This window comes from Lichenostomus cassidix, chromosome 21, assembly GCF_008360975.1.
Source record: "Lichenostomus cassidix isolate B80296 chromosome 21, HeHo_3.0, whole genome shotgun sequence".
NCBI lineage: Eukaryota > Metazoa > Chordata > Aves > Passeriformes > Meliphagidae > Lichenostomus > Lichenostomus cassidix.
In genome coordinates, this window is record NC_139501.1 from 3,298,035 (window position 1) to 3,317,537 (window position 19,503).

At 48.2% G+C, this 19,503-nt stretch overlaps 1 protein-coding gene across 2 annotated transcripts in view; it reads right to left on the minus strand.

The window, feature by feature from the left end:
* MEGF6 (multiple EGF like domains 6) overlaps positions 1-19,503 on the minus strand; it is a 73,888-nt gene that overhangs the window by 34,443 nt on the left and 19,942 nt on the right. Inside the window, exon 1 of one of the 2 annotated variants that reach the window (XM_085080277.1) lies at positions 2,103-2,390. The exons of the other annotated variant lie outside the window; for it this stretch is intronic. Coding sequence (XP_084936403.1) covers positions 2,103-2,244 — 142 coding nt within the window. The 5' untranslated portion in view covers positions 2,245-2,390. Of the gene's footprint in view, positions 1-2,102; positions 2,391-19,503 lie in introns of those variants that run through there. 2 annotated transcript variants of the gene reach the window in all.

The window sequence follows — 19,503 nt, forward strand, 5'->3', positions numbered from 1 at the left end:
GCTATGCTCTGGAAACCAATGGATTCCCAGACATGGACCTGGGAATGGTAACCCAGATGGAAAAGCAGGTCGCTGTTGGAGGAGCTAATGGAATAGGATCAAACAACAGCTCTGCTGGTTCCTGGCTGCTTTAGAGGCTCACAGGGGGAATATCACAGCACCAGGTCCACATCAGGGTGATGATGGATGAAGTCCCCAGCAGAGCACAAAGCTCCTCCTGTCCTCCTGGCTGTGTGAGGACACAACACCCAGCGCTGCCATCAGCCATCGCCCCGACACCGCCACCCAGCAGAGCCCTGTCTGGGCACAGGAGGCACATCAAGGCACTCGAGAGCTCAGTGAAAGCCACACTTATTGCACAAAGCACCTCCTCACGCTCCTGGCACACACAAAGCCGCCAGTGAGGCACACACAGCAGAGCCTTGTGCTGTGGCAGCTGTCTGCTGAGGGGACACGGCTGTGGGGATGGGAATTCACTGCAAGGAAACAGCACACAGACCTGAAAAATTGCACCAAGAGACCATCTGGGACTCTAAAAGCACACCGAGAGGACTCCTCTTACCTGCTGAAGAGAAGCTCAAGCAGCAAAGAAAAAATTAATTAAATCAAGCAGTGATACCAGCTTAGGATGAGCCATGAGATGGATGAACATGAAAAAACCCCTCAGCTGTGCAGCCCCAAAGGTGTCTCACATCAAGGAAGGATAAAGCGAAATGTGCACAGAGCTACCTGTCCATGGAGCTGAGAGAAGCAGGATCAGGATCTGATGAAATCTGCATTAGGGAAGGGAAGGGAAGGCTGGATCAAGCACAAAGCTGGATCTCAGGAGTCTGTCTTGGAGAGTTACTGTGAGCCAACACAGTTGGATGGAGACAGCAAACACAATGTGAGTTTGAGACAAACAACATCTGATCTATAAATAACAAAGCAGCGACTCACCCCTTTCTGAAGGTCTGGCACATCTCACAGCTATTCTGATATCACTTCAGAACCGACTGCTTGGGGCATTTATTTATTAGCATTATCTCACGATGAGATAATGCATTCCTTGATGTCTACATTACGCCCAAGCATCCCGAGCCTTTAGTGACCTTCAGATATTCTCTATTATTTCCTAAATCTCCACAATCTTTTCCTGCTGTGGAGGCAGCTGAGGGCACACAGAGAGGAAGGGAGATGGGCAGTGGCAGAGCTCACACCTGGCTCTGTCCCCATCTCCCACCCCATGACACACAATGGCAGTGCCAAGGACTCCATCCATCCCCTCCACCTGCTCCTTGGGAAGTCTGGCCAAGCACTTCCCACGCTGCAGCAGGCTGGGAATTGGCTTCCAAAAGACACCAAGGCTGAATTTTCCAGTGCAGGGAAGTGATCCCTGACACAGCTCCTCTGCCTGCATCCCCCAGCCGTGCCCAGCTCCCGGCTCTGGCTGCTGCTGCCAGAGGATTTCCCTTGCACAAAACTCAACCCCACGTAACACCGAGCTCTGTCCTGTGTGAGAATCTGCTGAGCAACACTCACACAGCCCTGCCAAACCCACTGCCTCACACAGAGGGAAAGGCACAACTTTTTTTCATGATAAAACAGCATCAAATTTCACTTTTTGCCCTGGACTGGGGTGAGATCCTTTGGAACAGAAGAAAAAACGAATCTACATACCCTAGCAAAATGCATGCATTTGGCTTTTTAAGGAATGTGGCACAGGAGCTATCTTTAACCCAGCTGGACAGCAACACATGTGAAGAAACTTCTGTTTCTCTCCCCCTCTGCCAGAACTGACTTTTCAGAGTAAGAAATGCACTGAATAATAATAATAACAATAATAACAGTAATAATAATGATAATAATAACAACAACAATAATAACAGCGATAATGATGATAATAATAACAACAACAACGCAAAGCACAGTCAGATATACAGCCAGGTCACCAGTCTGTCACTTGAGTGGCCGTCAGCCCGGGACCTCCACCCGGCAGCTGGGGGATCTGGGGACAAACCCCTCGAGGGAGAGCCCTGCCGGAGCCCCAGCCCGGCTGCACAGAACCCGAGATGAGCTCGGTTCTCCAGGGACCTTCCCAGGCCACCAGGTCCCCCACGTACCTGGCCGCAGGTCGGGGTACCCCGCTCGCCCCAGGTAGCAGGGGTAGCAGCTCCTCCACAGGTAGCGGTAGTGCTCGCCGGAGGAGCTCGGGATGCCGCCCAGGCAGCCCAGGCACCAGAGCAGCGCCCAGGGCCGGCCCATGAGCGCGGCACGGAGCGGGATGGAGCGGGACAGAGCACGGGAGGAGCGAGGATGGAGCGGGACAGAGCCGGGATGGAGCACTGGCGGAGCGGGGATGGAATGGGAAGGAGCGGGACAGAGCGGGGATGGAGCGGGACAGAGCGGGGACAGAGCGCGATGGAATGGGAAGGAGCGGGACGGAGTGGGGATGGAGTAGGGACGGAGAAGGACAGAGCGGGACAGAACGCGGACAGAGCGGGGATGGAACAGGACGGAGCGGGGACACAGCGCGAACACAACGCGGACGGAGCAGAGGGATGCGCGGGGCGCTGCGGGGCGGCTCAGCACTGGGGGCGGTCCCGCTCCGCCCCCCGCAGGTACCGGCGGGCCCGGAGCGCCCCTGGCTTCCCCCGGCTCTGCAGAGCCCTCCCGGGATGGGCAGGAGCTCTGCCGCCCCGCGCTCGGGGAGCGCAGTGACCGGGATGCTGTCGGGACGGGCGGACAGAGCCGTGATGTCCCCGGTGATGTCCCCGGTGATGTCCCCGGAGCAACGCGACCCTCCCGAGGTGAGGGACCCACGCCTGCCTGGCTCCGCAGCTCGGGCAGATCCTCCACCGAGAAATAAAGCCGCGGGTTTGCCCCAAAGCAGGGATGGAAGGCAGGCAGGGGTGATCAGGCTCTCCCCCTGCAGCACCAGGCTGTGGGGACTCCGGGGTGACACCAAACAGGGTTTTTTTCACTGTGGAAGTGCCTGGTTACCTTCACACCTCCCCAAAATCAACCCCAGTTGCTGAAACAGCACCCAACAGCAAACCCTCGCTGAGCTGTTCTTAAAATAACGACAAAAAGTAAATCTTAATCACCAAATTTAAATCAAAATGAGGAACAGGCACCACAACTGCTCCAAAGAAAACCATAATGCTCATTCCCGTTTCCTGCAGGACGGAGCCTAGAATTTTATTTTACCTTTTTCATTAAACAAGAAGTAGGAATAGCTTATTGGATTTTCCAGAGGCAAGCTCAAAAGCCTCATTTAACTTTCTGGAATGTTTTGAAACAATGTGCTCGAAGGGCTGAGCTGGGGGGAGCAGGCCCTGCTACTCTGAGACATTTTCACAGTGTAATTTGGCCATAGTAAAATTCCAAATTAAAACTTGTGGTTTAGGCTGCAATGAATAGCATTCCACAAAAAAATTTTGAAACAAGCTAAATCCAGGAAGAAAATAGGGATTTCACGCTATTGCTGCAGCAATTTCCAGAGGAAGGTGGACTCCAGTCACGAGTCCCCTTTGCTGACTGTTCCAAGAGCAGCTTCCTAACATTTCAGTGACCACTTCAGCTCGTCTCAATGTTTACACAAGGCAACAGCCCACATGCTTCTCGTTAATATTTCGACTTTTACAAAAATAACAGACAAATTTTTGGGTCAGTTGCTTTGTGGGGGGGGAAAAAAAAGTGACCTCTCTGAAGGATGCTGCGAACGTTTGGAAATGGTCTGGAGAAGTCCAGGGTGATGTGCTGCATCCCTGCAGCTGTTTGACACACACTTTCCTCAAGCTGCCTGGTGGCTCCACCAGAACCAGAGGAGGGGAATTGCCAGAGGGGTCACTGAGAGCCACCAGAAATGCCACCTGCACTCCCAGTGTCCCACGATGCCCTGTTGTGCTGCCCTCCAACACCCTCACTGTGCACAGACATGCCACCATCCTGCCAGGAGCCTCTTGAAATCTGTGAAATACTTCACCCATTCCAAAACACCCCCTGGCAAGGCATGGATTGTCCTTGCTGGCCCAGACCAGGTCCTGGGAATGCTGCCTTCAATCCAAGGCTCTGCCACTGCTGCCATGGGGAGCTCTGACACCACTCCTGTAAATGTCTCTGGAGGTGCTGACAGCCAGAAAATAATGTGCAGAGCTGGGAAAAATGGGTTAGCCTGGGTTCCTCCATTCAGCAATGTCACTAAGATACTGTCTAATTAAATTATCTTTGCCTGGAAGGCAGATGGATCACAGCAAGCAGCTCTTCAAGTGACTCCCTGACTTCGGGATCTCTCCCTTGGCTTCACTTGGGAATTCCTCCTGCCTGGGCACACACAGCTCCCAAAAAGAGCTCCTCACCCCACAGAACAAATGTGACTTCTGTGACAAACCTGCTCAGTCAGTTTTGTCAGTCAGAAAATCTCAGTTTTCTCACACTGTCATAAAACCCACAACGATGAGATGCTCAGAGGTGCAACAAATGCACCAAAAGCACATCAGGCTCAAACACAAACTGAGCCCTGCTTATGTAATAAGTTATGCTTGGCCAGGTCAGAGCCAGCTCCAGCTTCCTTGTCACCTAATTCACTTCACTTGATTAAGTACCAAGAGTTGTTTGGAGTATGGCAACACATTAGGATCGGCAACAGGTCATTACTGCTTCCTGGGGAACGAGCCAGGAGAGCACCAGCATCCTTTAACAGGGACAGAGATGGGCTGAACCTCTGACTCTCACAGAGTTCCATTCAGATTCAGTCCTGAAATCCTTGTAAGAACCCACAGAAATCAGAGCTGGTGATGTGGTGTTTCAAGTGTGTTCAGCCCCAAATGCATCCCTGCACAGACACAGTTAAACTGCTCAGGGAAACAGGAGCGTGCAGGAATCTTCATCCAAAACCAATCCAAACCCTGAACCCATGTTTCTTCTGACATTGGGGGGAAAAAAAAAGGATTCCAGGTAAAAGGAAATGGCCAAATGGAGACTGGGAAAGCAGAAACAGGAGGCAGAATGTGGAAGGGGAGTGGAGAAGAATAGCCTGGTAGATGGGGTCTGTGATTTGGGGCCAGCATGGTCAAATATATTCCAGACAGGTTTTTGAACCCCTCTATGTGTAACATTAGCTGGGAATTAAACTCAGAGCCCCATGTGCTAAATCAGGTCTCTAACACACAATCCAGCTAAAATATGAATTTTCATTTACTTTTGGAGCTAATGCCCTTGTCCTATGAAGGCCACGAAAAGCACAAATACACTTCTCCATGTCAAGTGGTGCTTAGAGGGATAAAATAAACAAGAGCTTGCGAGAATTGTGGTTTAGGGGTTGGTTTATGACATTTTCTAAGAGCTCTCCACTGCATTGCTCCAACACGCCTGCTGCTGGGGCAGAGCCCAGGGCACATCAACACCTCCAAACCTGAGCTCCTCTAGAACCTGCCATCCCTCAAAAATCACTGTAACAAAGCAAACCTGTTTGTTTCCTGCAAAAAACCCAACACATGATATCCCCAAACCACTCTGCACACAGCTCTTCCACTGGAGATCAGATTAGAAATACAAACCATGCCCACACTGTGGCTCCTGCTGGCACTGACTCCAGGAGAAACTGGGCATCCCTTTGGATGAAGCCATGGGGATCCTGAGCCCAAACCTGCTCTGTCCTCCCCCAGCTGCTTTGATTCCCTCATTGCTGCTCTCCTGGAAAAGCAGCAGCAGAGAAGAGGTGTTAAACGCCTTGTTAGGGACAGAGACCAAATATTTAAAAATTTCTCCCAAACTTGTTGTATTTGTTATTCTCCTGGGAGCATTTCCTTCCCATGCAGAGCGAACCAGCATCTCATCCACTATGTATTACTGAAACTGGTAGAAGAGAATGATTTTGGCATTTCTCTGCCACTCTGGATTACCAATTCCAAGGCTGTAAATAAAGATGGAGCTGGTCCCATGCAGGGACTCAGTGCCAGCACTCAGTGATGTTTTCATCCCCAACGGGCACAGCACTGACTGTTTCCTCTCCTGGTGGCACAGGCAAAGCAGCCCAGCCCTGGATAAATCCTTGCCAACTGCAATCCCTCTGGCTCAGCAGGGAAAACAGACTGGAGAGCCAAAGGCTGCTGCTGCCAGGCTGTTCCAGAGCAGGAATCACCCCACAATCAGGTGCCAGGCAAGGGCTGACCAGCAGGGCACTCACAGGGACACAGAGCCCAATGCTGAGTGCTGGGGACAAGCTGAGGGTCCTGTGGCCTCACAAGGTGGCACATGTGGTCACCTCACCACTCCTGACCAGCCTGCTGAGCTCTGACAGCCAAACACAGCCAGAATTTCTTGCCTTTCTTTGCAAAGCACATATTCACCTTCCATTTAAGGTCCCAGACTGCAGCCAGCCAAGCAAAGCCCTGGTTTTGCCCTGTGATGCTGCAGTGGTTCCCCACCCACTGCTTATCTTTCTGCTGAGGGTGAATCAACACAATTTAGCCAATTCTGGGCAGGAAAAGCAGCACATTGAGCTACAACATCCTTCTTCTGACCAGACATCATGCCGGGAAGCCCTTGAGTGGCTGAGATGAAGTTTTTTCCTTCAAAACCTCTCCTACCTTAGCAGCAGGCTCTGGTTCTTGGCATTTTCCTGCCTCTCCACACAAAGCTGATGCTATTGCAGAGCAGTTTGTTTAGCAGACACTTCAGAGAGAACTCTGAAAGTCCCAGCTTGATGTCACTGCGAGCCAGGAGTCAAATCCCAAGGATAAAACCTTTAAACTGCCGACCTCTGAACCCACAGCTCCTCTTCCTGGGCCACCCTCGGGAGAGGTGTGAGCTCCAAACCCTCCCTGCCAACACAGAAATCCAAATATCTGACCCTGTGGTTTGTAGCTCAGGCAGCTTTATTCAGGCTCCATCAGGACTCCGACCAAGACAAGCTGAATATTTTTGCAAACTGTAAACATTAATCAGTGTTTTTGGTGTTCCCAAATTCTCCCCGTCTGCACAAACACAGATCCAACCCCGTCCACTCCTGAAAACATGCGAGAGCATGCGGGGAGTTTGGAAAGAGTTTCTTATCTGATGTAAAAGTAGAAATTAAGGTTAAAAGCGGTGAGTACAGCTGGGTCTCCCCACTGACACAGTAGTGGGGCTGAAGGAGAAGTGCAGCCATGGGGGAATAATTTAAGACTACTTTTGCTGGTCTTAAATTGAGATTTACACTCGAGCAAAGCAGGAGTGAGGCAGCTCAATGCAAACTCTCCTCTCACGTAATTTAGGGCTTAATCTTCCCTGTGTTCTTTTTTGGCATGATGAGAGCTGCAGACAGAATGAATCCACACAGGATGGATGGATGAGGAGGACAATGACACAGAGTCAGAGGTACAAGGGAGAGACAGGGAGCAAAGAGCTACAAATTACCCCAAGAATATACATAAAGTGATTCACACTGTCTCCCCGAAAAAATATAAGAAATAAAGAAAAGAAAATGGAAAAGAAAAAATAATAAAAAGGATTGCTTGTTTCCACCAAAATCCTGAACCTCTTAATCATCAGAAAAGCTAATCCTCATCAGGGGAATTCTGGGGAAACGAAATATTTTCGCTTGGCTAAGATAAGGGCAGAGCTGTTTATTTCACACATCTCTACAGCGGTACGGAGCCAGGAAATACTTTTCAGTTATTTTCAACAAAACAAGACAAATGTACCAAATTGGCAAGAAAGTGACATTTTTCTGTGGAATTCTTTAATGTCCGAACCGATATCCACAGAAACAGCTCTTTCCCCGTTCGTCAGCAATCTTTGTTAATTATTTGAATACTTTTGGCCTTCTGCTAAGCAAACCAGCGCCGAAAGTATGCAAGAACTCTGCCACAAAGCCATGACCATCCAGTGCAACCCCCAGCGTGCCCTGGGTGGGGATTTTCATGTCACTCCAGGGAATCTGGGGGTTTGGGGCTCTGCTCTGCAGGAGCCTGGTGAAGGTGAATCCTGGAGCTGTGATATGATCCAAAAATTATAAGCTTGCTCTTGGCTCTGATGAGCAAAGAGGTTTTTGCATTTCTCTGAGGCTGAACCAAACCAGCAGTGCTCACACAGATGGAAGCACTGGGAAGCCAGGCTGGGGATCCCAAGCAGGGCAGATTCCAGCTGTGGGAGCCCAAAGGGTTCACCTGGAGCACAGCTGGCACTGCACTCTGCACTCACACAGCCCCACTGAGGATTTCCATTTACAGACAAACACCAGGGCTTCCCTTCCACTTCATTTCGGGAGCAGATTTAAGGCAGAATAGGGAAGAACAACGACACAGGCTGGGAAGGAGAAATCTCATCTCTTTTTGAAGCAATAAAGTACAAATCATGGCCATAATTCTCACCTTGGTCACCACGGCCCTGCCTGTGTTGGAGAACCACAAACCCAAACCCAACTGCTTTTGCTGCAGCTCATTTTGCCATTCTGAGCTTTCAGCGCCAATAACAAAAAGAAACATTATCAGGTACAAAACATTCCCTCTCCTTCTTTACCCAAACACCCAAAAAGAGTCCTGTCCTGGAAGGACATGGATGAGAACATTCCTGTTATCCCAATTGCTGTCTCACTCTGTAACACCATTCTTCATGAAAATGAGAAGACGAAACTTCTCTGCATTGTAAACCTGTTGTTTTAGAGGTTTTTTGTTCTTGTCATAGAACTGTTATCCCTTTCCAATAAAATTCCTTCAAATAAACACACATGAGCATCCTGGATAACATTAATCCACAGAAAACTAAACTAAAATGTTGAAAAATATAAAATAGATACCTCGTACACATTTTCTACTAATTTTTATAACTCAAGTCGAGAAGCAGACACATTACCCCACTGAAACCAGAGCTCTCCCTTCCCCTCAGCAGGGTGTGGAGCAGACCTTGAATGCACAGAGAGCACCTCTCTCAAATTACCTTTTATTAGAGTGAGTGACTAATCACCAGGTGAGAAGAGAGGAATCACCACCCTCTTGTTACCAGATCCTTCCCTCCTCAGCTGCTCCCACAGACTGGGGAACTGAAGGAACTCAAACCTTGACTTCTCCCCTGAAGCATCGTCCATCCTCCACAAAATCCTCCTGGAAACCAAGACCCAGCTCTGGAGATGCTCTCCACTGCTGCATCACTCCATTCTCTTCAGCTGCAGATCAAAATCACCCCAAGATTAGGAAATTCCAAGTTTCAGCTGGACGTGTGGAATACATGGGGTGGTTTCAAAAAGATTTATCAGTTGCTGGCAAATCTTTGACATTTGGCACCGAGCAAGGCACTTCAAAAATGTATCAGTGCTTAAGAAGTTACTTTTTTTTGCTCTCCAAAGCAGCATTTCCTTTTTACAAGAGAGTAGAAAAATGGAGACAAATAGGGTTTGGAGGCATTTGGGCTGGATGGAGGAAGAATGGGCTGCAGCTGTGCCAGGAACGCTTCAGCCACGCTGTGCTCCATGTTTCCTTCTGCTACTGCAGATAAATCTTGGTTTTCTCTTGCTCACCCAGAGCTGGAAGGAGCCAGTCCTATTCCCATCACTCCCAGAACTCTGCTGCCTCCAGGGCCAGCTGCAGAGAGAATCCTGTGACAATCCGAGGGGACAGCAACAGTGACGGGGACGAGGATGGTGACAGAAAGGCATCCCTGGCATGATGGTTTTACTTATAAATAAAACCCAGTGATGGTTTTATTCAGCACAAACCAGGCCCCAGTTCAGCCCCTCAATAACAGCAATCAAAGGTGTCTGCAGGCAGCACACAAACCTGTCAAGTCATGAAGAATTAAATGTATTTCCAGCCAAGAATGGAGCTGCAGAAGGACAGCGATCAAAACAAGGCTGATGTGATCAAAGAGCCCCAGAGTTTAATTCCCTCAGCCTCTTCTAATTCGGTCCTGTCTGGGCTCGGAGCACCCTGGCTGCTCGGAAACACCAGACCGTGCAAGTTTTGTTTTACTTTTCAGAAATCCTAAGACCTGCTAGAGCTTAACGAAATCCCCAAGGGTTTATATTTGCTTAATCCCCTCGCCACAGCAACCTGCTGGCACTTGGAGATGGCAGCTCATTCCTAGGGCTCTGGGCAGGGCAGGGTCCAGGCTGAGCTGGAGGAGAGCTGCCCAGCACTCTGGGTAGTTTGCACTCTGCAGGTCTCAAAAGTATGGATTCCATAAATTTTAATTACATTTTTAAGTGACTAAATGCAGGATCTGTTTGAGGGGAGGGATGGATCAACATGAAACCCAACATATCTGAAGTATTACTATTATTATTATTATTGTTATTATTATGTTTAACTGCAGCTTTCATATAAAATTCCCTTTAATCTCTCAAACAAACCCAGTCTCAGCAGGTTCCCCACAAGCCCTGAGTTTCTCCAGCAGATGCAGCCAGAGCTGGAGTGATCCTTGCCTCCACATTTTGTCAAAATAAGCTTTGTGGCTGCGCTCTGCAAACACTCCTGCAGCTCCCTAGAGCTCATATTTATCAAAGCATTATGAAACTTCCTTCCTCCATGACCCAAACACACAATCCATACATAAAACAAGGAGTTCTCCTCATCCCCCAGCTCACCACAGGCTCAGCATCACCACTGGCTGAGGGTAAGGATTTTCCTGCCATCATTTTAGGGCTGTTTGGCCATCCTGACTTCTGTGAGCTTTGGACAAACTCAGCAGTTCAATTCCAGCCTCAGGGATTGATTCTGGCCTGGGCTGGAAGTGGCACAGATGACTCAGGTGCACCTGCTGTGTCCATATCACTCCTATCCTTCATTTCACCCAGAAATTTGACTTTTAAGGTGATTTTTCAAAACAAAACAAGACAAGCCAGTATTCAAGAATGCTACCAAGCCACCTCGATCCTCAGCAGTGAGGTATTTCTTGTGCTCATGTGTTTATTGGTATTTCTCATGTCTGGTAGATCTTGTATCTGGTATTTCACATGTTAACAATGGTAAGACACCAAAGGACTCATGCAGCACCTGGAGAAGGCACAGAGCACTGTTCACTCCTCCTGGAGATTCCCCACAGACCCTTGAAACCAAGTATGGGTCGCCTCAAGTCACCCCACAGGCTCCACCAATACTTGATTTCCAAGGTCACACACAGTGGACATCAAGGAGCTCCTGGAAAGCTTCTTAGTTTTATTCAAAGTGTCCTGTAAACATAAATAAATTCAATAGGAAACTTCTTCCATGATCCCTGTCACAACTCTGTTTCAAATAATGTGCTTGTGAAATACCTACATTTGGTTTTTGTTTTCAAGGAAGAGTTAGGAATGGGGAAAGTGAATGTTGTTCTGAACTTTCACCCATATAACACATTTTTTTCCAGATAATCCATGCTCGTTTTAAAACAAAAAATTCTACTCTGGAAGAATCCCATTCCACTCCTCGAGCCTTGCACCTGTGCAAGGTTTGTTTCACATATATTCTGAGTCCAAATCCCTCCCAAGGAAGGAGTGACTGCATCATTCCCTCCCTGGGGCACAGAGCTGTCCCATGGTCTGTGCACCTCCATCCTCCTCCGGAACACCTGCATCAACATCCTGTTCCTGTGAGCTCACCGATCCCTGTTTGGAGGATTTACAGGTAAATCTGGCTTAATCTGAAGGGTTCAGAGCCTCAGGATCCTAAAAGTGGTACCCAACCTGTATTAATCTGGCTGCTCTGCTCCAGCATTCACCAGCTTCCCCTGATGCTTTCTGCAAGGAAAAGCTTGAAATAAAATCCTGGTAATTGTGAGTATTCCTGCTCTTTATGAGAATTGTAAGGCAAACAGAATCCAAGCACATCTGGTGTTTTATTTATGGGGGTTACACACTCCCACATGAAAGCAGCCTCCACTTTTAACCTGATAACAAAACTCCCTCTTCTCCCTCTGCCTTCGGGCTAAAATCCATTAATATTCATAGCCTATTGTCAGGTGATTTTACAGCTCCAGTGAAAGCAGCCTGAAGGAAGCTGGAATGCCAAAGGCCCCAGTTTGGAAGCATCTGGCTTTCCCTTGAACAAGTTCCCAGCTCTCCCAGAAAGTGACAGGCATCTCCCAGCTCCAGAGCACACAGCTCAGCCCAGTTCTGGGCCCCAGGGCAGGGAAACCCACAGAAAAAGGAAATTTCCTTGTGACCCCTAAAGGTGAGAACACTCCAGAGCACACAAAGCATCTCAACCACCGGGATGGAGCACCAGGATCCAAACTTTGGTGCCAACGTGTCACCCTCAGCCCCATCCCAGCAGGTTCCTCACCTTGGATGGAGCAAGCAGAACAAAATAATTCCCAATATTCAGGCAAAGCCACCTTGCTGCTGGGACTCTTCCTTTTGTAATCCTGTGGCGGCAGATTTATAATGAAATTTCTCTATGAATATAAGGAATATACCCCAAGATTGTCTGGGAGTCCAAAACCAAGCATTGAAACTGAGGATTATTGTCCCAAAAATGTCAGGGCTACTGAGATCAGAGTACACAGCTGGAGCCAGCAAAGGCTGGAGGCTACCCTTCCAATTTCCAATGAATTTCTTTTAAAATTCATCCTGAAGAAAATAAAACCTATGAAAACCTGTGAAAAGTGCAGAATCCGCACTTAAATCTGCAGTGTTAAATACATACTTATATAGGTAACTCTTATCTGCAAATTTTTTTTCAAAAAAAATCAAGTATCTTTTTTTAAGCTTCTTTTTCCTTTTGTTTTTGTAGAGAAGTGACTTTTTGTATGAGAAAAAAAAAGTTTCTGCCTTTTGTTTGACAAAAAAATATATATATATAACAACTAGAGTTACTAAAAGTGATTAAAACTGGGATGAAATGGTTTTTCTCTCATTCCAAAGGGACAATCCTGCAGCTCTTCGATGGGAGAGAGGCACTGCAGAGAGAGCAGCTGCAGGGATGGATCCCGAGCAGAGCAGAGCCCAGCAGAGATGCTCTACCCCCTCCCTCTGGCCGAGAGGACACCTCACAGACTCAGCCTGCTCCGTGCTCTCAGAGAGAAGCTTTGGGCAGTTATTCCCTAAAAATGAGGCTGCTGGGGAAAATCTCCCTGAAACCAGCTGTGTTGGGAAAAAGGCTGTGATGTCCTGGGGATTTGACCCCTTAAAAACCAATCAATATTCCCCCAGGAATATTGAAAAAAAGGAAACCAGAGATCTGCCTCCTCCAGCACTAAAATGCAAGGAGTTAAGCACAGGACTGGCAGGACGCTGTGGGTCCTGCAGGCACTTCAGCGTGGCTGAATTTGGGATGAAAGAGGAGCCTGTCGGTTGTTTCTCTGAAATCGTGCCAGGGGGATGAACCAGAGCTGGGCTGCACAATCCCCCCAGTGTTGGGGCTCTGCTGAAGTTTGCCAGCACACAGGGATTACACACAAAATCCAGGCTTGGTGGGGTTTTTGTTCCTTTGTTGTTTTCCTTCTTCCTTTTTGTGTCGTTTCCCCCTCTCTCCAGCCCAGCACGCTCTGGGATTTGGCGTTGGAGTATTTCAATCCCTGTCTCCATCCAGAAGATCTGCCAGCAGCGGTGGAAAAGACAAGTTGCAAGATATAAAGGTGTAGCCAGAGTCATGAAAAAGAGAAATTATAAGGATATATTTTAGATTTTCCCCCTATCTCCAGAATTCCTATCCAGATTCTCCTCCTTATTAATCTAATACTCTGTAAACTCAACATCTTTCCATGGATTATATCAAATGCTGAGGCAAGCCCAGCCTGACTCCTCCTGACCTGCAATAACAGAGACATAATACAACAGACAGCACCTCCAGGAAATCTCTTTTTTTGGGAATAAAAGGATCCTGTGCCTGCTGGGAGCTGCGTGATCTGCAGGGAGCAGATTATCTCCCCCAGCTCTGCAGCTTCCTGTGGTGCTCAGATAACGCTGACTCCGTGCCACTGGCACTGCTTCCCACAGGCTTTTTCATTCACCCCTTATTTCTTCCTCGATTTTCCATCCAAACTGATGTCATCTGTCATCTTTGGGTAGTTTCTCAAATGCTGCTGATGTGTCTGGAGGATTCTCATTTTCTGTTTATCATGGTCTTGAAGCTGACAGGAGGGTGCAGCCAGGGTGGGTCAAGAGGAAACAGCCACAAGCTGTGCCAGAGGAGGCTCAGGTTGGAATGTCTCCATGGAAAGGGTGGTCAGGCACTGGAAGGAGAGGGAGGTTTGGAGTTTCCATCCCTGGAGGTGTCCAAGGAAGGCCTGGATGTGGCACTCAGTGCTCTGGGTTGGGGACAAGGTGAGGATGGGTCACAGCTTGATCCTGTGATGTTCTCCTCATACACAACCAGGGCAGCACAAAGCACTTCTGGGATGCTTGTTAAACCATGTGGATGTAGGAAAAATACCACCACACAAGGAAAAATCCCCCATGCACAAACACACTCATCTACGTGCCCTGTGTGGATTTTGGGGAGTCCCAGGAGAGATGGAGAAGGGACCACAGGCTCACTTTATCACGGTGGCATCATTCCCACACATCCCAGCCGTGCACTGCAATCTGACACCTCCTCCACAGTGCAAGCCAGCCTTCCCAGAGAGATTGCATTATCAGCCTTGGCTCCCGCTGAACTCCTCACAAATATAAATATGTCAGATGGCTAAATGAGGTTTAATCAATACCACAGGCAGGGCTTTCAATCCTCGTGAAGTTAGAAGTTGCGTAAGCAAGTTGACTGTTAAACTCTGCAGGTCTTTTGGAACTCAACTCCTTGACATGGAGGTTAAGGAGTGAAAAGTTGTGAAGGGTTTTATCTGCTCTTTGAGGTATTTGTTTTTTAAAGAAGAGGAAAATTAGGCTCAAATATTTCAGTGATTCGGTTCAGGTAATTCTGCTCATTGCTCATTTCTGCTCATTGCTTTCCCAGCTCCCTCCTCCAAGAGGAGATAACCATCCTTCCAGTGAAATTGCCACCAGGGAATCTTCCTGACCTAAAGGAGACTCAAAATAACATTTCTGACCTCTTCATCTGCATCCACCCCACTGGAATGTGTGTGAATACCTGCCAGGGCAGTGCGAGGTGCTGTGCAAATGTTCTGATGGAACATCCCCAGGAGAGACCAGCTGACATGGATCTGAGAATATTCCCATACCTGTGCCACGTGCCTTCCTCAGGCTTCTGGTGATGGGTGAGGCAAAGATGTCCATCAAACATCCCTTCTCCACTCAGATCACACATTTATTCCTATCCATGTCACATCATTTGCTGTTTCCTCAGCCCATTGCCTGTTGTGAACCTCAGCCAGACTCACCAGAGACATCCTCCTCCTCCTCCCCATTCTGCCTCTGCTTTCTACCTGCTGCCATGCCCAATTTGTCGAGATTTTGTCAAGTTTCTGCTTGGTCCTCCCGAGGCTCCTCAGGAGCAGGAGAGGTGGGACAGGTAATGACATCCAGACGAGCTGTTCCTTTCCCCAGGTCACCCTCAAGCTGAGCCAGAGGCAGCAGCCTGGCTTGGCTTAGCCAGGGTAACCTGAGACACTCCACTCCTGCCATAAAACCCCACGGACTATAAATATCTCCCCATAGTGGAGAGAATTCTTTTTTGACACTTTATATAATGGATGCAATAAAAAATATACTGTGCCTGGCAGCTTTTCCGAGGCTTTCCAAGGCTTCCCTTCAGGAGCTCAGCGCACCGGCTGGGCTTTGATGATTTTTTTCCACTGTATAGCCAAAACTGTATTTAATGGGAAGACGGGAAGATGACTCTCCTGGGAAAGAACCTGTATTCCTCTTATAGAGGAGGTGAAGAGACTTCCTTCAAAGTTTCCAACCCTTTGAAGCAACCTCAGCTCCGTGAGATCACGGAGGGTTTGCCAAGGCTGAGGTGTGAGTGTCTCCAGCTGGTTTGTCCCATTTTTAGGTGTTTCTCACAGCAAAATCCATGCCAGGGTGAAGCTCTGCACTCACCAGACAGCTGGTGACCTTCAGTGGTGGGTCCCCATGGCAGGTGGCTTCTGAATGGACACCAGTGACCAAGACTTGCGGCCAGCATGGCAGTGAGAAAAGCATGGAGCTTCCTTCTCACCACTTAGGAAGCCAAAGAGATTCACACAGAATGAAGAGGAAAATGTCATAAAATCTAGTAGGAGGGTTCAGAAGAAATGCTGTAGCACCAGGCTAAGCTGTGAAGAGTTCAGACAGGGCCTGGAGGAGTGGATAGCTCTGAGCACCACAGGGAAGAGGGTTTGGGCTCCAGACACATCCCAGCCTGGCTGTGCCCCTTCCCAAGGCCAAGGCTGCTAACCTGCCATGCCCATTTCTCCAGCTAAACATCAAAAGTCACTCCTACCTCATGAGTCCTTCTGGCCATGACGCCTAACACAGGATCTGTCAGTGCCCATCTTCCCACCACTGGGGAGACCAGGTTTGACACCATTTTCCAGGAGCAGCAATGACAAAGGACAAATCTCTGCTACCAGAGTCAGAAATGGGAGCTACAGGCATGGCAAGAGTCAGTCTGAGATCCAGATATTTCACTATTAAGTTTAAACTTAGGAACCTCGAGAAGCCACACTCTTTATTCCAAAAGGAATCCCAAACCAATCCCAAACTTTCAAAGTGCTAGAGCACTTCTGAGCTCCCAGATTTTGGCCAGAACAGAGCCAGAAGCTGAAACGCCATCAAGAAGACAATGACCTCGTGCAGAAGGGTTGTACCAAAGGGTCAGCTCTGCCCCTCTGCCTGTGCCCAGTCTTTCGAGGCACTTGGCAGCGTTTGGGGTGTCTGTGACACCCGGGCCATGCCCACCTCTCCCTTGAGGTCACTCGCTGGGCTGGCAGGGCACAACGGACAGGACGTGTCTTACACCGAAAACTGGCACATCCCTGGGAAAAAGAGTCTTCTCCAAGTCTCTTTGTCTCCATGTAATTAAGCTCAATACAACAAAGCATCCAAGTGGGGGGAGCGTTTTGGAAGGTTCTCAAGAGCTGCAGTGGAGTTTGTAGCACAGGAAGGTTTGTGTAAAAGTATTGATCACTGATCTCATTATTTATATTTCCCTAAAAAAACATCCCTCATGTTCCCAGATGTATAATGGGTGTCAAGAGTAAGAACCTTGGAAAATAAATGGAAAAAGTTACACTAGCAAATGGCTTGTTTATGCCATAATTGGTATTAGGCAATTAATGGCGGGATGAAACATCACAGTGCTGCTGAAAACAAAAAGCAAAGCTGGGTAAAGAGCATTTAATGAGCACGTTTTATGTCGTCCTCAGCAAGTTTACTGCCAAGCCACAAAAGACATTTATACACACTCCCTTTTGTCTCTAATGAAAGGGTCAGGGCTACTCGCTTCTGGGGAAACTCATGAGTTTATTTAGGAAAAAAAAAAAAAAAGGCATAAATGTAATGTTTTAAGGCATAAATTCACCTCCTCGAAGGAGCAGTTGTTTAAGGTGGGAGAGGTGGGCTGGGCAGGGTCAGCCCCAGCACAGCCAGGTGCAGATCAAACACCTCCCCACAGAAAGATGGGGCTCAGTGACAGCCAGCCACAGGGACCTATTGTACAGCTCCAATACCCAGATACGCCAAATATCTGGCATTCCAAAATCTCCGCTATTAATGAGGTGAGATCCTGAGCAACCGGGGGAAAAGGAGACTGAAATAATGTATTTTTTTGCCAGGAGTCACTACTCTGCTGTGCAATCCAGGGCAGGTTCCCAGCCCGTGTGGAGGGGGATAATGCCTAAATCATTTTAAACCAGAAAAATTACCTGGTCTGCTGCTTCCCAAAACTCATTTTCTACATCTGTTTCTCCTACGCATTTCAAACGCCCTCACTCCCTGCTGAATATGAGGAAAGGTCAAAGCCAAAGCTGCATTTCCAACCACAGAACGTGCCAGGACAGCAGCATGGAAAGAACAGGTATTTCCAAACACCTTCCTTAAAAGAAATCCAGGTCCTTTTTTCCCCTTTCTCCTCCACCTCTGCCACAGGAGTCCATGGAATGCTCCTCACCTTGCTCCTCCTCAGCCAGGAAAAGGAGTTGCTGCCCTTGTTTTCCTTATAATGAGCCTTTCTTCTAGGTTTTGAAAAAAAAAAAAAAAAAAAAAAAGATCTTTCAAGTCATTTCAAGAAGGGAGCTTGAGCTTGCTACAGTGTTCTGTCTGGGAGACACAGGCAGGAAAGAATGAGCTTCCAAAGGCCTGGAAAATGGTAAATTCACAGAACTCAACCAGTGCCCTACAGCAAGGTATCAAACACACGAAACCTCACAGAAACCTCAGATTCCTGCTGATGAAAAGCCTGGATAAAGCGTGAACATTTTCCTAATGAATTTATCCCTAACTATACCACGAGCATTCTGTATTCCTATTTTTAACCATTTCTGCAGTTTAAAAATACACATTTTTTAGGAGCATATCCGGTTGCACCAGAGACCACAAAGTGAAAAGCCACATCTTCTCAGTTAAGTACAAAACCATTTCCAGCATTCTTCCAGTTAAATCCTTGGAGTTTTCTGGGGATTCATTTTGCAAGTTAAACTTAAAATGTAATTTTCTGGGCAAGTTTATCAAGGCAAATCCTAAGTGAGCTCCTGAAAAAATTCAAATCAACACACAATACCTGACTTCGCCACACGTGACTGGTTTGGGCTGCACAATTCCATGACTGACCAGCTAAAGAGCAGCCTGACAGCATCTGAGATGGCAGGAAATAGTGGGAATTCAAGCTTCTCCTGATGAAAAGAGCAGAGGAAGCCACGGACAGTTTGCAGCTGGTAAGGAGAGGTATCCTCTAATGACACACATCTGGCAACCATCGCCTCTGCAGGGCTGAAATCCAACACCCCTCACACAACACAATGGCAAGGAAAGGCTCAAGATCCTCTTTAACTGCTAAGGACCCTCCTGCCCCTTTCTGCAGTTAACCCATCTGACACCAGCCTGGGTTATTTTGGCCCTTTGATCTCTGAGAGTCAGATCAGGACCATGAATCACAGAACTGACTCCAATTATCCGTGGTTTGAAAGAGCACCTGGTGAGAAGAGCTGGGTTGGACTGCTGGGAATGACCTAGCCAGTCTTTAAGCAAGGCACATAAATCTCTAAAGGGAAAGAATCCCTCTTTTACCCTGCAAACACAGGTTATTCTACTTCTTCTCACATAAGCAGAGCCCATCTGCAGTGCATCCCACCTCAAACCAAGGCTGTGGTTCTGCCACCTGCAAGGCCATGGAGATGCCATGGTTGAAGGCAGGGAAAGGCAGGCGCCCTAAATGGGGTGAAAACCACCAAAAAGTGCTTCCAGAGCCTACTGTGGGAAAGGCAGACACCCAAAATGGGGTGAAAACCACCAAAAAGTGCTTCCAGTGCCAACCCACTGGTGGGGATGGACAAATCAATGAACCCATACAGCCCTGTGCAAGACAAAACCCAACAGTGATGGCAGTGCCCGAAAAGCTGCAGCATGCCAGGCTTTCCAGCCAGCATTCCAGGGAAAATGGAAAGTCAGACACCAAGGAATGACTTCAGAGAGCAGCTCAGGGCCAGCAGCCCCGGCGCCCAGCCTGTGACGCCTGCCGTGGAGAAGGAGCT